Consider the following 22,443-nt stretch of genomic DNA (forward strand, 5'->3'; position numbering starts at 1 on the left):
TGAATGGTTGAAATACATGGTTAATTATTCTAGTTAAATGTTAAATTCATAATCTTTTTGAGAGAGAAATTGCCATCATACACTTTCATGCTATACATTATTAGATAAACCCCTGTGTATGTTCATACTTGTGTTAATTTTTTTCCCCCCATGATTCTTATTTGTAAAATTTTGTTTTGTCCACTGAATATAAGTTTTTCAAAACTGTTCATAAAAACTTAAAAATAAGAAAACAAAAACTCCTACTTTCACGCTTTCTCTAATTGTTTACAACACCGGAGGATGGCGCTCTTTCCTCTGTCCAGTAGTGTACAACTATAAATCTGCAGGAGAAGAAGACGCTTGCTTGAGAAGGAGGAAGTGCCCGGTGTCGTGCCAAAAAGTGTTCGTCTGCCAGAAACTGATTGCAGCCCGCGGGAGCGCGCACAGCCTGTTAAAGCTGTATCTCTCCCAGTATTCAGATCTTCAGCTGCTCTCACATGGATCACTTTTTGGAAAGTTGAACATTGAATTTTATTTGTTGCATTGGTCTTTTAAAGGTATTTACACAGGTAAAAAAGGACTGGCTGGGTGGGCTATAATCTGACAAATCTGTCAAATCAGTCAAATATATTCAGTGTGAATTAAATGTAGTCATTTTGAGGCAGAAACAACCTTTCAGTAGCAAGATAGCAGCTGCAATCACTTTTTGGCAAGTTGAAAATTGCATTTTACTTGTTGCATTGGTCTTTTAAAGGTATTTATACAGGTAAAAAAGGGACTGGGTGACCTATAATCTGTCAAATATAATCACTATGAATGAAATCAAGTCATTTTGAGGCAGAAACAACCTTTCAGTGGCAAGATAGGAGCTGCAATCACTTTTTGGCAGATTTGATCTGTTGTATTGGCTCTTCAAAGGTATTTCGACAGGTAAAAGGAGGTAAAAAGGACTGGAGTGGTTATGATACAGGCATACAGCAGGTTATATAGGCCTAATACAGGCTCACAAAGAAAATAGCAGATAATACCTTTATTTTTATTTGTCATCCGTGAAGTATGATATACTACTAACAAGATTTTATATATATTAAACACATACAAACAACGGAAACAATATAATCGCGTAAATGTCATGACCGATAACTAGAAACCGTAAACATGTGAAAATTGGGTTTCGAGAAACATTATAGTTTCACAAAGACATACCAATGCGCTTGCCACGGACATAAAGCTGTGCGTATTTACATGCTAGGACTGTCTGATCCACGTTACAGCCGCTGAGGACGTAAATACTGTGAGAGATACAGCTTTAACAGGCTGTGCGCGCTCCCGCGGACGGCAACCAGTTTCTGGCAGAGGAACACTTTTTGGCACGACACCTCTAAATATCAATGAGTCAGACAGCTGAGCCGGTTGGGTCGCAAGTTTGAGTTGAAATATTCTCAAACTAATAACCATCGTCCGTGTCAAACTCATGGCGGAGCTCGGCGGAAACAGCAGCCGTGAAGCTGAAGAACATGACGGGTCAAACAGCAGACATGTCCCCGAGCCTGTGTGTGGGACAGGTGACCCCGCGGTGACAGTCCCTCGGGGGCTGTGGACCTCAAACCACGACCAGAGGAAAAAGTTAGTCCTGCATGTCGACCTCAACAACACCATACTGGTGTCGGACACCGTGATGGCTCTGGGGACAGAGGCTGCTCTGGAGTATTTCCTCTCCACTGTCACCTGGGGAAAGATGAGCAAAGGTAAACTGGAAACTGGCTTGACGATACAAGGATGCGAGGAATTTCTGTTTGCTCGGTCAGCGAAGTTATTGTTCCCGTGCTGAAGAATTCACGCGCCGAATTCCATTTAAAAATGTAGAAAATTAAAGTCCTGGTTTACTGTTTCTGAACATACGGTTAAGGAACAACAGGCTGTCAACCAACCAAAAAAAGTATCTGAAATTGTTGAAATTGAAATGCGTTAGTGGAGTCACATATATGCCGAATGACAGGTCAACACAAACATGATTGTCATCAGGTTTAAAGGCTTGTTTAATCATGTGCTCGTCATGCTAATGTGGACGTAAACATTGAATCTACGGTTTTTTAACAGAGGTTTGGCAGAATATGATCTAGCTATTCATTGGAGTTGATATTGGAGCTTATTATATGTTTTTTTTTCTTCCAACATCCCTATGTATTTAGTTCCAGTGTAACTGAGGTGATAATACTTCCTTAAAGTTGTCCAAAAAATGGCCTGTGTACTGCTGCCTAAAAGTTATGAGACAATGGAGAAATTGAACCATGAATGTTATGGTGTTTCAATGGAGAATCATGCCTTTGTTTTAGTTTTTTTCATGAGGGAGAGTTTTTACGCAAATTTACATTGATAATTATAATAATAATAATAATAATAATAATTAATGATGATAATAATAATAAAGCAATGTCAAACCATAATGCCAATCTAAGGTTAGACAAAAATTAAGGGGGAATTAAACAAAAGACCTCAAAAGACCCATACCAATAAAAGTAAATACAATAAATATAATAAAAACAGTAAACACAGAGTATTATTATTATCATTAATAATAATAATAATAATAATGTTAAGCAGGATCAAGACTAATAGAAATAATTTTTAATTGATGAAAAGATATATTCAAATACAAAATAAAATGTTTCAAGTTCACACATAGGAATAAAACATTTGCTTAAACAGAAGTAAGCCTCCTGTTTTCATTCCTTCAAGGCTCATTCTGACTGACAAAAATAATAATTCTGTAATACCATTATACCTTGAAACTGCAACATTTTTTGAGACAGTTATTGTACCATTAAATATCATATGTTGCAACCCCACTACCTATGGATGTCCTGCAATTGTATTGTTTAGCAAGATATATTCAATTCCAGCGAGAGCTTCAGAACACCCTTGAGTGCCAGGTCTTGCCAAGATGCTGTATTACCGTCCTCCCCTCGTGATGTTGATGTTTTTCTGGTTACTTTTGTAATTATTCACAAAAACCTCATTTTCATCACCTCTGTGCAGGAAAGTGGGAATGGCTGAGTGACTCTGCCTCTCTGCTCCCGCCGTGCGCTGATGCTGTTACTTACCACTCTCACTTTGGACGAACACCAGGTTTCACGTCAGCTGCTGGGCGACGTTTCCGCGGGATCCTGGATGAGCATCTGGATCTGCTCCACTGGCCCGAGGGCACCAAGGCAAGCATTAAGGGATAGGGAGGTCAGGTGTAAAGTGTGTGTGAACACAAAAATGTTAAGTTCTGCACATGTGGATCATCTACTCACTGATCGCTATTACTTTTTAGAATCTGATTTTTTACGGCCTCAAGGAGGAGACCTTAATTACATGCTAAAAAAACAATGCAGTATTAGTGACAAAACAAAGGCATCTGGCGAAATAAAGTGCAATATAAATTACTTAAATTGATGTACATCAGTTCTTTAACCCTTTGAAACCTGGGCAAATTGGCTTGATTTCTTAAAAAAAAAAACCACGAGAAGAAGGCAATGAGCAATTTAAGGACATATAACCCAGAAATTAGCAAGACATTTGTTGAAAAAAAAAAGAAAATGAGAAAAAAATCAAACAAACAACACACAAAAAACCCCAAACAAACAGGAAGTAAAACAAAATGTTTGTATACCTTGTGATTATTTCTGATTCCAGATGATTTCTTCCAAACTTATGGGCTGTTGTGTTGCTCACCCTGAATTTACAAGTAGTCTGTCTGTAATTTTCCCAATTTAAACTCCTATATGAATTCTATGTAAAGACATACTGTACTGTATAAACGGATCTCCCATCCTCAATTCAGCATCTAGTTTCACTGAGCTGGTCGATTTTTTTCCTTTGAGACAAGTTAAACCAGTCATATGGAATCTGCTTTAAGTGCACAATTTATGGCGGTGACGAAAATACACCTGTGGCATACACGTTCAGCAGATCGCTGTATATTACATAGCTGAGTTTAGTTTCTTTGTTGTCTAATAGCCTTCCTCAGAAGACCTGCGTTGCACAGTTGAAATCTTAAATCACATTCATAATTTCACTTCTACTCTTGGAGCTTTATGTGGAGCTTTTAGACACAAAAAGGAATTTTTCTGTCATGCAGGATTCCCATGGCCATAGAAAACCTGGAAAAGACATGGAATTAGTAAAAATGAAAGTTTTGGATAAGTCATGGAATTTCTGTGTGTGTCATGTAGAAGATGAAGTAATATCCCGTGGATCAACGTAATGTATCATAAGGGAAAATTTCTTTTCTTTAAAGATATTTTTTTGTTTTTTTTGGGGGGGGGGGGCTTGCCTTTATTTGATAGGACAGATATAGCAAGGACACAGAATTTGTACATGGGGTGCTCGCTGTACCAGTTGAGCTACTGGACACCCCAATTTTGTTGTCTGTAGGACCCTGTCAATGTAACGTTGCTCTAGTATACATTGATGTGACTTTTTTTTCTCTTCATGTTCTGTTTCTCTCTATGCACGCCAGCTGGCTGGACTTATGTTCGAATACAGTTTGTATTGCACATATACATGGATGTAAATGGAACATTCTGCAGCTTTTACAGGTTTTTTGGACGTATTCAGTCATGCTGATCAGATCCCAGGGGGTGAGGTTGTGCTTGTCAATCTGTCTTTAGCTGGCAAAATGGCTCTGTCTATAGATGGTGAAGTTGCTGTTGGGGAAAAAAAAAGATTTGCTGACTTTTTCTTGCAACCTATATAGCATGACTGACTGCTCCCTGACTGTGTCCCCTGCAGGGAGACAGAGAGCTGTCTGTAAAAGGAGAGCGTGGACAGCTGTACCACTGGATCCTCCCCTCCTTCTTCCAGCTGCTCAAAGACCTGGCGCAGGAAGGATGGGAGTTTGCCGTCATTTTCCGATCGTTTGGAACTGATCTACCTCGTGTGCTGAGTGCTGTGTCCAGAGCACTGAATGAAGGCGCTCATCCTCTGTTCCCCGATCTGCCTGATCTCAAGGTGAAGTACAATCACACTAACTTATTATCAAGCCACGAGCTACAGTGAGACGCTCAGTGGTGAATATTGTGTGTTATTAAAGGTTAAAGGGTCTTTTCACCCAAATTACAACAACATTTTTTAGCCTAGCTGATAGTTTAGTTTGAATTCACTGTGGTAAAGTAATGTCTGGTTATCACACACACACACTGTCTGGCCATGCTTTACAGCAACAATTCCCAACACAGACAGTCAAATTTAAAAAGTCTTAAAATGTCTTAATTCAACTGTATAAATACACAACCTTAAAAAGTCATTACATACTCCTAAATTTGAATTTGTGAGGTCTTAAATTGCACAAACATCTAATTTCATTTATCCATCTCTTCATTTCTTTTTATTAAACCAAGTTAACCTGTGCCTCTTGTCAACCTCTCTCATGTTGAAACTCATGTTTGTGATGTTACAAAACTTTAGATAACACTGGACCTACTCCTGTCTTTTGACTTTTACCTGTTAGCAAAATGTAGATTACCCAAACACTCTCTAGTAACCATAAAACCTACCTCTGCATGGAACCACATACTACATATACCCCTTAACTTTCCAGTAATGCTTGATTGGGACAAACATTTGTCCAAAAATCAGTCTTAAATTTGGTTAAAAATGATCTTGAATGGGTCTTAAAAAGCATTAAATTCAAGTGCCTTACACCTGTAGACACCAGGGAAAATGTTCTATAATCAAGAGACCTGGTTTGAAATTCATCAGGTATACTAAATAAGGGGCGTGTAGTTTTGGGGGGGAGTTAACAAATAATTTTAGAGAAGTAAGTTGTTTAGTAGGACCTTCGAAATCAGTAATTTACTCCAGGCAATGTTCACTGTTGCAGAAATGTTTTGTCAACTAGATTGAAAATACATTTTTAATCTATATTCTGATGCCTGCCATTTTAATGTCAGTCAGCTCGCAGACAAATGGAAACATCACGTTTACACCGGAGATGATAGTTTGCTGCTTGGACACAAGCTAGAACACAGTTTGCGCCCCTGATCATCTAAAACTCTCTAGACAGTTGATTAAATGGAATTTATACAAATAAAGGCGATTTCATTTGATGCCAGGTACAGTTTACTTAACAAAAGTTTTCTTTGTCAGCGTCTTCAATGTTTTTCAGGCCAAGGACCTCTTAGCTGAAAAAGACATGGAGCAAGGAACCCCCTACTACAGATATTGCATAAAACTGAATTGCATTTGAGATAATTCTCTTAATATTTTTGGGTCTTCTCAAGTTTGTGCTCGGCTGTAGCTGCTAAGTATTCCAGGACAGAGTTTCTTGCTGGAAAACAACACAATCCAGTGCAGCTCTTAAGTAATGTTCATACACTTGTATTAATAACACAGCCTATTGGCCAGTATGTTGGTGGTATTGGTGTTCTAGTTCATCTTGCTGTGTGGATAAGTGCTACACAGGGATATATTGTTAGGTGGGTAACTTCATGACTTCATGTTAATGTGTATTTCCGACATATTTTAGTGTTTTGAAAATAAAAAAATAAATAAAACTTGAATAATCAAACTGTAATTTGGCGCCCCTACCCCCCAGTAACTCGATAGTGGTTCCAGAGTGCCCATGCGTGTGATTGTTAACAGTTTGCCTGTATTTCTTTGATTAAAACCAGCAGGGATAGACGCCCTGCCTCTAATAAAACACCATTTACCAAGGCCAAGTAGAGGATAAAATTTTAAAACTGAGCCTGACATCCATACGAAACAGCAGAACTGCAGGCAGCATTAAACACTTTCCTTTTCACACTCAACGGGGCCTCGTAATTGGTAGTTTAAAAGAGCGCTAGTCTCTTTTAAATGTTCGTTTTACTCAGTGTGTAGTGGTAATTAGGTCAAAACACTTCACCAGAAAAGAACATCACACCGGGATAAGCATAACTATTTCAAGGGTAAATGTGTGTATGTGTGTGTGTTGATGTTCCTTAGAGGTTTGTGTCTGTGAAGTTGTTTTCATGAGGAGCATGACCTTTGCCCTTTCACATGAATCCTCCCTCGTACACACTTTCTCGCACAGGGTTTGAACTTTGCTTGTTAGCTTTCTGGAGTGGAACACATTGATTTTTTTTTTTTTTCGATGAGAGTGGGATGGACAGATGATGGGAGGGTGGAGGAGATGTCAGAAAGTGAACCTGTCAGGAACAGTGAGCTGTTTGAAGACAAGCACAGTGGAAATCTCAGTCAAACAGTCTCCTGTCACATGCTATTCACATATCGCTTTAGACAGACAGAGCAGGGGGGAAATCAATCACGAGACACGATGGGATTGTTCAGATTCTGAATTTCAGCAGCTTGTTTTCCTGCTTCAGTGAGTCATTGAAGGCAGCAGCCTTCTTATAACTCTTGTCGAGTCTTGGAGATGGGTGCAGTAGGAAAACATGCCTAATTAAAGCAGTACACTAAAATTGATTTTTGTTTTTCTTTTTAACAATTAAGCGAAGATATCACTAACTTAATGCTAATGTCCTAATATCTGCTGGGATTAGTGTCTGTGTGCTACAGCTGCTTCCCATTAAAAGCACTTCAGCGCCACACCACTTAAAAAACACTTCACTAAATTTAGCATTTTTACATTTTTATGCAAATGTACAGTGGTTTCAGCTTTCTTACCTACATGACAGCACAATGAAATCATATCACAATAAAACAGAGAACATTTAATTCCAGTGTGTGTGTGTGTGTGTGTGTGTGTGTGTGTGTGTGTGTGTGTGTGTGTGTGTGTGTGTGTGACTAAACAGACTCGGTGTGAGTAAGAGGACTCCTAAAATTAGCCTCTTGTCATATTTTTTTTTCACCTGCAAAATTCAGTAAAGACAAAAACATGGCAGTAAGCCAAACATAATGTTACTCGAAAAAAGGTGATGTTGTTTAAATGGCTAGCAGCTAAACGGCTGGCCTTCTGTTTTTTTTAGAAACACAGTATAAAGAATGGATCTCTGTATCATTTGTCCATTTAACATAACGTTGATGTTATAGGTGAGTTTTTACCAGCTGGGTGACTGGGTTTGGAAGGTACTGTGCATACCACTAGATAATGAGACTTGGATTATACTGCGTGAGTTGTGTGAGTTAGTAAATGGATGTTTTGATATAGTGTTACTGTTATTAAATGAGGCCTCCTTTTACCTCAGTTCATCGAGAATTGTATCAGTTTTTGGATTTTTTTGTTCATTGTGGAGGCATTGGAGAAACAAAGATTTCTTCACAAATTCAGCATGAATAATTGATATATAAATTGTTATTTGGGGGATGAAGTATTCCATAAAGGGATCACCAATGTTATTACAGTTCATTCTGTGGTTGACACGAATGTATTAAACGTCATAGCAATCCATCCAATAGTTGTTGGGGCATTTCAGTCTGCATCAAAGTTCAGGTGGGCTGTAAGCTGAAAATAAAATAGAACGATATCTCTGACCAAATACCTCGATATTGTTATTGCAACAATATTGTAGAAACCATATATATTTTATATATATATATATGTATGTGTGTGTGTGTGTGTGTATATAAAACGATGTACTGTTTTAGAATTTAGAATAGCTGATACCACTAGCTCTAAAATTGTCAAGTAAGCGTCTAATTAAATTAAAACTGCATGCCGTAAGGCTCTACCATAACACAATCCAGAATAATTTATCACTTTCATGCATGTTTGACAGTTTATGATCGTCTCATCTGGAAGCATCCACACAATTCATTAAAGAAAGGTGGAGTTATTTTTATGTAGCTGGCTGTGGCTTTTTTCTATGTCTGAGAAAGTTTAATGCTGATATCACAATTAATTTAGGTCAAGTCTGCCAGAGGCCATGTTTAATAACAAAACAATTTCACAGAAGTTTGCTTTGGTTTTATGCTTACCACAGAGTTCAGAGCAGTCCGCCCTCTTTGTTTCTCTGTCTGACTCCGACTCTTCTTGTTTCTCTCCCCTCAGTTAAATGTGAATATGACTCCCGGCAAGATCCGCTGCAGCAAGAGGGGAATCGTCCTGAGCCGAGCTGAGGACCGCATGTCGACTCGAGAAGGAGAGCGAGGCCTCTACGAGTACTTCAACTCAGTCCAGGGCCTGGTGGGCTTTCAGGACCACTTTGACTGGTATGCATGGCACTCATCAAGCAACCATAAAAGTGGGTTTTGTCTCCTCATTTATCCTTTTACGAAACCTTTTGGTGCCTGTTTCTTGTTCAGGTGGGCCAGTAACACTTTCTCTATCCGTGGGGGGAAGCCTCTATGGGTCGACCCCTTTGACCCACACATTCAGCACATCTTCATAGACGACAACATAAGACAGGACGACGAGCATACCATAGTTCATCCCAAGGTACTGTCACTTCTTTTACACCAGGACATCAACATGAATACATCAACCATACGGAGTTTAACCACATTCACAGGTTTTTAGCGTGACTTGAATGAAACAAAAAATATGTATTCTTGAATTTTTCTAATTTCATTTTACTACTGAAAAATAAGCAGCAAGCTAGCAGATCTAGATAGTATCCAGATTGATTTTTAGAAAGTCTGGACAGCGGAAAAAAAACCCCCACACAAAATGCTATTTTTCAGACCACATTTTGAGGGCGATTTAAAATGTGATTCAAATCAGATTTCTACACGTGTTTTAGTCTGGTTTCTCTGGCAGCTCATATCGGATTTCCAAAATGCCTTATGCGTCACACACAACGCAACACAATGACGATGTCAAATCCAGAGTGACAAAGTGCTGAGCAGAATCCATGCTGTTAGTAGCATAGCACTACGGAGGACATCAGTCCATGGACAGACACCGAGGGAGGAGTTCTGCACTGAGAATTGACTGCGTGATTGTTTGGAGGGGGAAATGATGGACCTTAGTTTCTCATGTTTCTGCACTGGAAAGCCATGTCACCAGTGAAATTACATAGTTACTGATGCCAACAACATGAAAAAAGTCTGCACACTGTAGATCCTTTATGTTCAATTTATTGACACATCCACTTGGAGGTTCTGGGTTTTGGATGTGTGCAACTACTGTTCTTCTCAAATAGTTTTTGCTGCCTACATCGTTAGCACAACAACCCATGCAGATAGATTAGTGACAGGGAAGTTCTGATCAAGCCCCTGATCCGAGTCGTTTGATACTGAATATCTGCTGATACTGAGTATATCACACTCAATAGTCATTTTTCCACAGAAGACATGTTGATGTATAAAAGTAAGAAAAGCACAGGTGTTACTAATAACAATAACAACAGCTCTTGTCTACCTAAGTGTCCCATAAAGTCATGACAGTGTGACAAGGAGCTAGTTTGCATAATACCATAAGAATTACACTTACACTTTGCCACAAATTTTTCAGCATCCATAAAGGAACCCCTGTGTCAGTTAGCTGTTTATGCTTTAGTCTGTGAAGATAATGTATTATGGGTTTTATTTTCGACACCATTTATGTAGCTATTTCTCAATAAAAAGCTTTGACAGATGTGTTGGTGAGATTGTAGCTGGTTTAGAACTCCAGAAATTGACTTTTCGCCCTTTTTCCTCTGATTTCTCCTTGTGTGTGTGTGTGTGTGTGTGTGTGTGTGTTTTTATGTTTATATGTGCTTGTGTGTTTCTCAGGTCTTCTTGGACCCAGGTGGCAATGAGACTCGTACAGCCTGCACCTCCGAGCTCTATGACATCACACTGGTCCAGACCAACCTCCTCCAGGCTATTTCTCAGCCAAACTACTTCACCCAGCGTGTCCACATCTGCTTGGAAAACTATGAGAGGAATCTCCAGCAGGGGGCAGGCTAAAACACAGTTCAGCTGACTCTGTGTTTGTGATGGCCTCCAGTTCAGGGTCCCATTACCTGAACACTACAATCTCAGCACGGACAGAGGATGCAGGCACAGCTGTAGACTGTAGGTAGGGCTATGAAACACAAAAGCTGATTACTTATTGAAGGACCGGAGTTCATTAAACCATAAATGGAAGATGTTTACACAGGAAAGAGGGTTACAGGAATAAATATGCAGATAAGGGGGGATCACACATATTATCTAAAGATGGCAGCTAGATAAGTAGGATTTTAATTAATCTCAAAGTGTTCAAGTATCCTGCACACTTTATCTACTCCAGGAGAGCAGCAAAAAGGATGTCAGCTTATATAAAGGGAACTTGACAAATAGATTGTACTGTCTGCTGTCCCAAGGTGAACCGCCGCAAAAAAAGACTTTCTGACTTGATTAAGCACTGAAGTGGCCAATCCAGACTCTTTGATTGCATCAAAGGCTCTGTGACTAATCACACCACGGGATAATTGGCCTTACTCTCTGAAATTCGTGTCAGACAGCATAATTGGGGTCAGATATGGTGAGGAACCCTTCGAGTGTTGCGTTATTTGTCTAGTGAGTAGAATCCGCAGGGGTTTCGCTTCAGCTCTTCACTTGTCAACCTCAGGGTGTGACACTTTCATGTAGCTTCTACTTTAGACTGTTTAACTCTGTTGTGGGCCACTGACTGCATTGTTTACATCCACTCAGAACTGAAAGGAAATACTTGAATATGTCCAGATGAATAAAACAAATTAGATTGCTGAGTATGACCGGGGTAAAACCTCAAAGGAAACTATAAACACATTATGAGGGCATTGTATCAGAGAATGACTTCAAATACTATGTAATTTGACTATTGCTGTTAAGAATCACAAAAAAGGTTAGATCAATAACTACACATATAATTTCCTGATATGATCAGATAAGAGTGATCTATATCAATGGCACATTTGTAAGAGCAGTATCAACAAGTCCTCCAGCCCATATGACTACATAAACTATATGTTCCTACCCATTTACACGATTCACAGGAACGTTTCCTAAATTAGCGTCCCTACTGGTGAGCGACAGAATAGCTCGCATGTTACCATTAAAAACTGCAGGTATAAACACGTGGTTAACGTTGTTGAACGGTTGCAGTTGCACCAGAGCTACATGTTTAGGTTTAGGCAACAAACTCCCTGGTTAGGTTTATTAAATAGATCATGGCCTGGCTTAAAAAAAGTATGTTTGTTACTAACATACATATAATGTTGTTAAAATAATCCAACGTTGACGTTTGGTTTAACAAGGGACACAAACACAGGTCTTATAGGTGAAAGTCCTGTGTTGTTTGACACATTCACTTCCCCTTACGCCAACCCTAAGTGGACTTTATCACTCACAACGTCACCTGATTTCTTCCTTTTATCCCGTTATAGTTATTAAAGCGTCAAAAGGTTGCTGCCTAACAATAAACGTAAATATGGGTCATAATTGCTGCTTGTACGCACAACATATGTAGTTGTATTTTGGGAGAGGACTGTCTCAGCAGTTTATATAGTATACAAAGAGTATAAAGTAATATTTGCAACATATCATTAAGTTGAACATGGGTTTGGGATGCGTTTTTATTATTTGAAAGCACTCGTGTGACATATTGAATAAGTTAAATTTGTGTGGAAGCGATGATATTTCTTGCCTTTAGGGGTTTTAGGGTTTATTTATTGTTGAACTTTTAGGATTTTTTTTATTTTCTATACTTTCCTCAGGTCAAAATTTCCAGAGACAGCTGAATTCAAACCGTATCAGTGATCTTAAGAAACATACTCACATGCAGGCTTATAAGAAAAGTGAAGTAATAATACTAGTGAAGTATTTTTTTAAGGTGTATATATATGCATAGCTTTACTCAAAGGAACAATTCACCCCAAAATCAAATGTCCATATTTTTCCCCTAACTTGAAATGCTTTTTATCAACCTAGATTAAAAATGTAGAAATGACACAGATGGATAATCTTGAGTAACTGCGTTATGATTCCTGGAAAAAGACATTGTATTTATTTTTATTTGTTTGTATTTATTGCACTTCGAGCACAACAAGCCATCTAGTTCCATTATATTAGAGAGAAGGAGGGCATGTCTATGGCTGATGTTGCCAACACTCAGCAGCTCACACCAAAAATAATCTACATTGATAAATAGCACTACAGCTAAGAGGGAAATTATTTATTTCTGGTTTAGGGTTGAACTGTGCCTTTGAAAGGAAGAACAGCCAAGTTAATACAGTGAAAAGGAAAATTCAAAGACATGGCTGGGATGGACAGCTTTGTTGTTGGTGATAACATTTCAGTATTTGATTACTGCTTTGGCTTATTTTCAGTGTGCAAAACACAAAATGCTAGACTCACAAAATGAAAAAAAAAGGTTATACATCAAACAGAAGGTTTATCAGATCATTGCGACATTGTGTTTGTTAATCTCTGAATAATCATTGTTGCACTTTGAAATTTATAATGATGATATAATGCTGTCAAACATTATAATTCTCATCAAAACAATCTACAGTGGTCGTTTCCTCTTGGTTATACAAATAGCAATTAGAAGAAAAAGTACAATTTATGAAGAAGTTAGTGTTTGAGATGATCAAGAGCAAACTGTCGCTTATTATTGAAGACTACAAACCGTGGATATTTCAATTACTTGTATTGGTTTGATTGGCAAAAATAGAGTAAGCTACAGTAATGCTGTATTTCTGAAAAACAATGTAGCAAACCCATGCTACATTGACACAGCATTTGATGGTAAAGAAAAAAAAAAGTGAGTTTTGTGCACTGAAATTATTCCTAAGCACTTTTAAAATACTTAAATGCTGAGCATTAAGTTCTTAGCCACATCACATAGTTATCGTAAGTTCTGATGCTGCCATGCATTTGAAACCACATCTCATCAATAACTTGAAAAATGTAATTTATTTATTCTTCTGATGGTAAATATTTCCATTCGGTGTTAAATAAACCGGTATGTGTTTTGTTAAACTGTTTGGTGTTTCTGCATAACAACAACTTCCCGCCAGCACACAACATGGGATGATTGTTAGCGTATTAGAGATACAGTAGGAGAAGTTAGATTGATTTAGCGTCCTCTGCTCTGACACCATGAAATATGTCAGAATACGGTCAATATGGGAAAACTGTGAAGGAGCCAACACGTGGCTGTAATACCGATTTTCAGACACGGCTCATGTATAAATCATCGATAGGTCATTGATCAATAGGTGTGTTTGTGTGACCTGGTCAGGTCCACTGGAGATTAATTAAGAATGTACAAAGGATGGTCAGTACATGAATCTGTATGCTTTGGTGTGTTGACAACAACATAAAAATGCTTCTTCTCCAGCCACTTTCACACAAACACGTTCATCAGCACCCCTGCAGCTACCTGGAATTACTTCAAGGGGAAATAATGAATGAAAGCAGAGGACTAAACGAAAAGAGAAATACTTAGAATACTTCCTCTCTCTGTAGTTTGGCATTGGATTAAAAATGCAAAACCTGGCTTGACAGAAGTGCTTAAAATGAGGTTTTAACGGGTGATTGTACTCTCCTGAAGCATTTGTTTAATTGACTGCTTCATTATGGCAGAGGTCAGACACATTAATGTCTGTCTCGGGCTAATTGTGATTGACGATGGTGGCGCTGCTGGCAATCGACTGAACCCTTGATGATTTACTTAAAAAGCAGACGGTACAACGGTGACTAGAATGGGAACTAGAGGACAGAATAGCTGTTTGTGCAATGGTTCTATCAAATGTGTTTTCTTCTCTGCTCTTGTTAAAGGGTAGCTAGTATTATTGAGTCTGAACCATATTTTACCATGTTTTTGTGATTAATTGTGAGGTCCACTGTGATGAGAAATCACTGCAGCCAGCAGCTGGGAAACAGGCTACAATGTAACCACTTGGGGCATTTGACACCCTCAATGAACATCCTCTAAAAGGGCGTATTTCTTAAAGAGTAAGATCCTTTATGTTTGACCAGAAACAGCTCAAAATTTGCCACCGGACTCCATTTAAATAAACAATAATTCTAACCTTGCAAAATACACTTAATTCAAAGTCCACAGATTCAAATAAAACTCACAGAGCAGGCTTGGTTCACCTTTCCACTGTTTCAACAATCATCAACTCTGGTTTGGTTGAAATAAACCCTCAATTCACTCAGTTAGAAATACGCTGGCTCTACTAGCAATATGAAACTTAGTGTTAACCCACCACTGTGTTTTACTGTATAATATCTGCTACATTTGGTGTTTTGGGTAATGCTTCAGCTATCATTAATTTTATGTTCTTGTCAGAAATAAGAAAAGCAAATTGGCATTTTTAATTTTTTTTTTTTATTTTCTTGTTACACGTAGCCTACTTGACACCCAAAGGAACATACGAACATTAAATTATAGAAGTATTTTTTTTTAATTAGATGAAAAGTAGCCTTTTATATGTAGGTTTTGCTCTATTTCCTTTGTCTCAGAGTAAGATTTTGGAAATTCAATCCTGCTTAATTTTGAATTTAATGTTGATCTAATATTAACTACACAAGCAAATGATGCATAAATCCCCATTTGAATGTAATGTATTATGTGTAGTAAGATACAGAAAAGCCTATGTATCATTTTCATAAGAATACCTGGCCCTTCCACACTGTACAAAATGTTAAATGATGAGTTTTTATTTTTCTCTCTTTCTTTCTGTTAGTCACATGACAGGCTAGCGTATAGCTGGGAGACAGTTAGCTCCATACCAAGTTAAAAGAAGAAGAAATGAAGGTAAAGTTTTGTTGAATCAAGAATGTATTTATTGGCTGTTATTTCTTAACATATCATATTTCCTTGTAGATTGCAAAATATTAGGAAAATGACATTTTAAATTGTGTATACTTACCGCTAACAAAGTTTTTTGTGATTAGCCTATTATCTTCAATAGCTCAGTGTCAAAGCTTTGATTTCTCCCATTTTTTGATAGGTTGAAAGGCTGATTCAAAGAAATATTTAATAGTTTTAGTCAAGTCGAAATAGTTGAATGCAGTTGAGACTGCAATGAACTGAATGTCCAAAAGGCGTCTGTGACTATCTACTGTATGTAATTAGGTACCGTTGCAATATTCAGGAACTTTTTCATTGTAGAAATGTCAAACCACTGCCAATATAGAGAGTGGCAGCCACTTATCATTTCACATCACTGAGTTTGTAAAATAGATACGTTAAAAGATGTAGCAAATCAATTTCAAAAATGCCTAATTTCCCTCATTATGCACATTTAGTACATTGACGTGAAACCAACTCTGTCTTCCACATTCTCTTACAACTTTCCCTGCTGTTAGCTTGTCAAAAAGCTCATACCAAATCTTCTATAGCAAGATATTGACATCAATCCACTTCTTGTGCGTCTTGGACATCCTGACACAACTTTCACAGCCGATATTTTCTGAAAAAAAGAAAAAGAAAAGCCCTGAGCAAATTGCTCAGCATCATGAGTGACCCATTAGCCTATCTAGCCACACACAAATAAAGTTTTTTTTAATGACATTTTGTTATCTTTCACAATTATAATATGATTTTGTATTATACCTAAGTCTTAACTTTAAAAGACATGCACAACTATACCAACTAAAAAACAAGCAAACAACAGCAAAAAAGACAACCAAACATAAATTATGTAAAACAAAATAACATTAATTAATTAATTAATTAATTAATTTCATGTGCACAACATTTCAAGTTTTCGATGTCACTAGCTTGCCTCCATGTGACACTGGAAATTGGAAATGATCTACATTGAGCTTTATAAAATAAATAACATAGCTTATTACCCAACATAGTTTTTATTATATAGATTTCTGTTTTCCCTTTATTTTTTAAGGGTTAAAAATCTGTATGTAACTGTTCAGTGTTAGAGCTATAATAATAATAATTATTATTATTATATATATATATATATATATATATATATATATATATATATATATATATATATATATATATATATATATATATATATATATATATATATATATATATATATATATATATATATATATGTGTGTGTGTATGTGTGTGTGTGTGTGTGTGTGTGTGTGTGTGTGTCCTACCTCTGTAAAACAAAACATAAACAGTGTTGAAAACTAGAAAACCTGCCATAATGATGCGTTTTGGCTTTAGCAGCCAACCAAACTGACTGTGTTGCATGTGTTTTGTTTGTGGCTATTAGTGTGGATCCCTGTTGGTTCCCTCAAACCACATGAGGGCAGCAGAGCAGCTTTCGGAGCCCCCTCACCTTTGGAGGCAACATCCTTCCACTCAGGTGAGTCTGGAGTTACCTGATGCAGGCGCTGCGCGGTGCAAAGCCTGCAACCTGCGGCTTTAAAACGCAAAAGGCGCTCTCGGGAAGAGTATTCACATGTTAGGAATTAAAATGTGTGATGAGTCGGGTGTTGTCACTTTGGGGCGGTGTAGGGACAGCTGGCACAGTGAGTGTTTCGGGATTGCATAAATGCGCACTGGTGAGTGAGGGGAGGAGACGAGAGGAGAGGGACGGAAAGAGGAGGCAGGAGGGGGGAGAGATGTTGAGTCAGTGGAAGGAGGACGATGGTAGCTGTTGGTTTCGCTGGATTCTGTCACTGAACAGGAGCACGACGGGAGCGAGCTTTCCCGCTGCTGTCCTCTGCTGCTAACCTGCCGTGTCCAAACGTTTACGCGGAGCTGCTCCGGCGAGCTCCGACGCACGCTGACTGCGCCTGCCGTCCACCCCACTGAACAGAAAGGTAAGAACTGCTGCCTGTTACCAAACTTTCCACCTCTCTGCGCTTTAATGCATACTGCCAAATGACGCACGGGGGCTTCTGCGGACTTTTTGAGGCTGGTTTTCTGCCAGGAAGACTTGTAAGATCGATGCAGTAAGCAGAGTGCTTCACCTCCGCGCACATGTGCTCTGTTGTTTGCCAATATGCTGTCGATGTTGTTGGGCGTTGCAGAGATACAAATGGACATAAAATTATTACAAACAGGTGTGGATACTCATTGTGCCTAAGTTTAATGATGCTGTAGCGAGAAAATGGAAGCGGATCAAGCACAGTGTCGCCATAACCCCAGCAGCGGTTTGTGCTGCAGGACCGTGCATCTCAATCATCAGTTGTTATACAGTCGACATGAGGAGCTTTTATAAGTTTGGATGACAGATGATATTAGCTGCAGGGACTTTACCACCGCGTGGGATTTACTGAAGTGATGCCCCCATGTCGTGTCATATGAGTTGCGTGATATTTGGTGCAGATTCAAGGATTGAGGGAAGAGCTTTCAGGGGCAAATCCATCCAGATGTTTAGTGAGATGCGCCTTTTCTAGACAAGCCGGTGCCATCTGCTGCCCAACATCTGGTTGCAGCTGTAGGCAGATTTATTCTTTTCTCAGAGCAACTCTCTGCTCTCTTTTTTAGTCTTCAGGTGGACAGAGTATGCCCTTCTGGGAATGATGGGATTGCTGCTCTTGTCCTCTCCTCCCTCCATCCTCACTTTCTTGCAAGAGCAGCATTCTACAGTTTAACCCTTTTGAAGTGTGGCCTGATTTCTTTTCAAAAAACGAAAGATGAAATGACCCAAAAACCATTAGTAAAAATGAATGAATAAATGAATAACGTGGAAATTCCCTGAAAAAGATGCTTAAAAACTGCAATAATATTGTAACCTATTGTAAAACATAATGTTAATTGAATTTGAATTGAATTGAATTTCATATATGATTCTTCCCTAGCGTTTTTCTTCTTTCCCGAGCTTTTTAAAAATTATATACTGAAACTACTAATTTTTAAGCACCTTAAAGCATTGGGTCCAGATTTTGTCTGTAGTCAAAGTCCACGCATAAAACAAATGACCACATATTCACTTTTATTTCACAAAGTGAAGGTTAATTTTTTTTAAATTGAGAAAATAAACAGCACTTAAATCAAAAAAGTGAATATTTTTGCTTAAAGATCAGTGACATAAAAAACAGCGCAGAGGCACAGCATATTAAGAGGTCAAATAATACCAAGAACATGGCAATAAAATAGTTGCTGAACAGCAGGAAACAACACTTGAAAATAAAAGTCCTGTGTAAAGTGTGTTTTTTTTTTTTTTTTACAAACTTTACCTGTTTAGTAGTCAGTTGTGGTCCATTCACAATGGACCTGTAACCCAATTTTGGACAGCTACCCAGCGCTTTGGAAACACGGCCTTGAAGCACCCCCACTTATAGCTGCTGTCAGGTCTGCTGAAGAGCTGGTTAGTTCATGTAACACATCCCAACCTGCTCCGGCCATCACCCCTCCCTCCCCTCTCTCTGTGTCGATGCTACTTTTCCCATCCGATCTGCAATGATTGCTCCTAACTTGGTGCGAGTTAATTTGCATAATGAGGATTACAGATGACATGCAGCGTCTGGGCCTGTCTTGCTGGATCCAGCAGAGAAGCATAGTGCCGTGGCAGCTCTCATTGTGCCAGCAAAATGCCACCCTCAATCAGGACTCACCAGGACGGCTTGCTCTGACACACCAGGGTCTGCCACTTTGCCATCATCAGTGCAGAATCAGTGAAGGACAATGAGAAATGGACTGTCTGAGGATAAAATTATCCATGTATGAAATTAGCTATTGATGTTGTAGTTGGCACAATGGCTTGTTAGATATCGATAAATTAAAATGCATGACGTTTTTTTCCCCCCTCCCCAAACAATATAAGCATTGCAAATTGATTTTCTTTATTCATTCAGTCACTGTTTTAATTTGCATCAGTTCTGTCTGCTGGAGGAAATACATTTATTCTTGTTAGCGTTTGTTGATCTTTCTTTTGCTGCATTAACAATTGAACTGCCCACTTTACATTAAAATTTATTCGAAAGTTCAAACCACGGGTCAGAGCCCACTAGAGGACACACGGTCCTGAAGCTAGTCGGGTCTCCACATGACAAAAGCAGAAATGTATTTTTGATGAGACTGTTTCCCAGGGCAAACGACTGCATTTCATTCTGCCCGTTTTGCCTGTTTTCTTGGCTGCTTATTTAATTTTCCTCGCATTTCTCTCTTATATCATCGTGTTCGGCTCATTTCATGCTGATGTAGTGACAGCAGGGTGGTTGTTATCCTTAAATGACTGTTGTTTGTTGCTTGTGATGTCTGTGATTGAGGAATTGAAGCTTGTCCCCCTGTTGAACTCACTGTAATTTGTGCTGGATAAGAGCATCACCCCGAGAACAGCTGATGGTAACTTAGTGCCTCATTTGTCAACCATGCGTATGCACAGTTTTGTGGCTAAACCATGCGCGCACTCATTTTTACACACAGCCTGATTTAACTTTTTCTTCATGTGCTTTAAAATGTGTGAACATTCAGAACCATTCCTGACCAAAGTGCCAACAAACCTTTAGGGCCAAACATTTATAATTGAGGGTAAACGCAGATGGGTTTACACTGGAGTTGGTTGAAAGCACAGTGCGTCCCATACAGATGCTAAAGGCTGCATTGCGTGTCCTCATATGACACAGAAAGCCACTGCTAATTGTGTTTTTTCTACATTTGTTGTCTTCAACAGGCAGAAACCTGGAGGAGATTGAATTCTTGGCTGTGTGTGTGTGTGTGTGTTTGTTTGCGTGAGTGTGTCTGGGTGTATCTGTCTATCCACAACCTATCTCATGTATTACTGGAACAGTCAGCCTAATATTTAGTGTGCACATTTCTGATTGTGTTCTTATGGACCTCTCGTGCTGTCTGTTATTCTCAATTGCTGACATGCCCTTTTTAGTGACTGTTTTATGCCATCATTGACTGCTGTCTCCTCTCACTTTTTAACTGGCCGCTAGGGACCACAAGTCATTAACAAAATCACCCAGCAAAAGCTTAGAGCAAAAGTCATTTCCAGAAATCATCGAAAAGCCTTTTCTAGTGTGCTGCAGGCCACATTTTTGCCTTTGTCGTGTTTCAAACATCAACATAAAAGTTTGGTCTCATTTTGAAGCAGAGCATTTGCAGATTAAATCCATACTCAATATGTTTCAGTAAAATCCGCTTAAGTTAAGCTTAAGATGAACTAAAAAATCACCAGTTTTTGTTATATTCACTGCCATCTTGACTGTAATGGAGCCATGAGCACATTTTTTTTTCCTAGGATGGTGAAGGCATGATTTGCCCTCCTCTTCTTCTAATTGGCTAGTACTTGTTGCCTTCGTTGGTTGGGTTGGTTAGGTTTGTTAGGTTTAGGCAAGGTGGGTGAGACCGGTTTAGGGTTACGCTAAGAATGTGAGGGTAAGCCAACCAGAGGCAGAGAAAGTCAGAGTAGGGTGAACCTTCCTAGTGGGGAAAAAACCCACTTGAGAGCCAGGAGGGACAATTCCAGCCAGAACACGGCTGCCGGGTGAAGATCTGCACTCCTCAGTGTGCACTTTTCTAGTTTATTCTTTTTTGCCACTTGTATTAGTGTCAGAAAGTGCCAAATAAAATTTGGTTAAGCTGAATTAAATATATTGTTTTGGTGATTTAGAGATCTCAGCAATGACACATTAATACCGTGACTGCTCAACATTAAACAGTATTTTAGTGGGGTAGCAATAGGCTTAGCAAAGCCACATTTAATGCACATTAGGGAGAAGTTAAACAGTTGTGCACACCGCATTACACTTGGTGTAACCACATTTGTTTGTGATAAATAAATGAGACTTATGTCCAGAAGTCTGTTGCCCCGGTGAATGCTGGGAAGTGGCTACATCTGCTTTTGGGCTGCTACAGTCTCTAACCTTCTGCCTTTATCGCTCTCGGTTGCAACTTTTGTCCAAATCAACCAACTCTTCGTCAAAGCTGCTTTCAAAGAGATGTTATTGACCATATATGGCCTGTACATGCACACGCAGATGGATGCAGAGAAGGCCAGGTTTATCACTGTTCATTGAATACCAGTTTTTGTATGTACAGTTCCTACGCAAACACTTAGAATTTGCTCTATGTATGCTCTGATGAATGAGGCCCCTGAGCTGTGCGAGACAGAGCTGGTGTATGAGTGTGCAGTACAACATTTCTTTAGATGTGATTAAGGTGGTTTGTGTGGGACAGATATGGCGGCTGCCACACACACACACACACACACACACACACACACACACACACACACACACACACACACAGCAGCCAGCGACAGACATTAACCCGGGCGGATGAGTGGAACCGAGCCAATATTCCCATCAGAGGATTAAGTGGGATGCTTAAAGTGGACAGTTTGGACATTCAGCCTTCCCAGCACAGGGGACATTTAGGCTTGGATGAGATGTCTGAGGGAGGGAGAGAGAACTGGAGAGAGGAATAAAACTGGCGATGCTCGCAGAGACAAAAAACAATTAAGCAGCTCAAGCAGGCGGAAAATGGAGTCGGTGTTAGAGCAGAAATAGTTTGACATTTTGCAAAATATTTATTTCCTTGCAGGGAGTTCTTCTCTCATGTCTGTACACTAAATATGAAACTATCACTAGTAGTCAGTTTCTAAGTTTCGCATAGAGACAGCAGGCAGGAGAAATGGCTTCAGTGTAAAAAGAAACTATTTGATTTAACTTAAAAAAGTTATTGTGCGGGCT

General features: G+C 39.0%; 2 protein-coding genes across 2 annotated transcripts in view; both read left to right on the plus strand.

The window, feature by feature from the left end:
• Positions 1–480: 480 nt before the first annotated feature.
• On the plus strand, positions 481–13,839 carry LOC121947560 (uncharacterized). Its single transcript, XM_088082462.1, has 6 exons — positions 481–1,730; positions 3,022–3,194; positions 4,762–4,980; positions 8,960–9,120; positions 9,214–9,346; positions 10,624–13,839. The coding sequence occupies exons 1-6, from the start codon at positions 1,457–1,459 to the stop codon at positions 10,798–10,800; spliced, it is 1,137 nt and encodes a 378-aa protein (XP_087938588.1). The 5' UTR covers positions 481–1,456; the 3' UTR covers positions 10,801–13,839.
• Positions 13,840–17,364: 3,525 nt separating this feature from the next.
• klhdc8b (kelch domain containing 8B) overlaps positions 17,365–22,443 on the plus strand; it is a 202,704-nt gene continuing 197,625 nt past the window's right edge. The window contains exon 1 of the mRNA XM_042492578.2: positions 17,365–17,619. The gene's annotated coding sequence lies outside the window, so the exon portion shown is untranslated. The remainder of the gene's footprint in view (positions 17,620–22,443) is intronic.

The sequence above is a fragment of the Plectropomus leopardus genome, chromosome 9 (assembly GCF_026936395.1).
Source record: "Plectropomus leopardus strain MGB_pleo_1.0 chromosome 9, ASM2693639v1, whole genome shotgun sequence".
In the NCBI taxonomy this organism is placed as follows: domain Eukaryota; kingdom Metazoa; phylum Chordata; class Actinopteri; order Perciformes; family Serranidae; genus Plectropomus; species Plectropomus leopardus.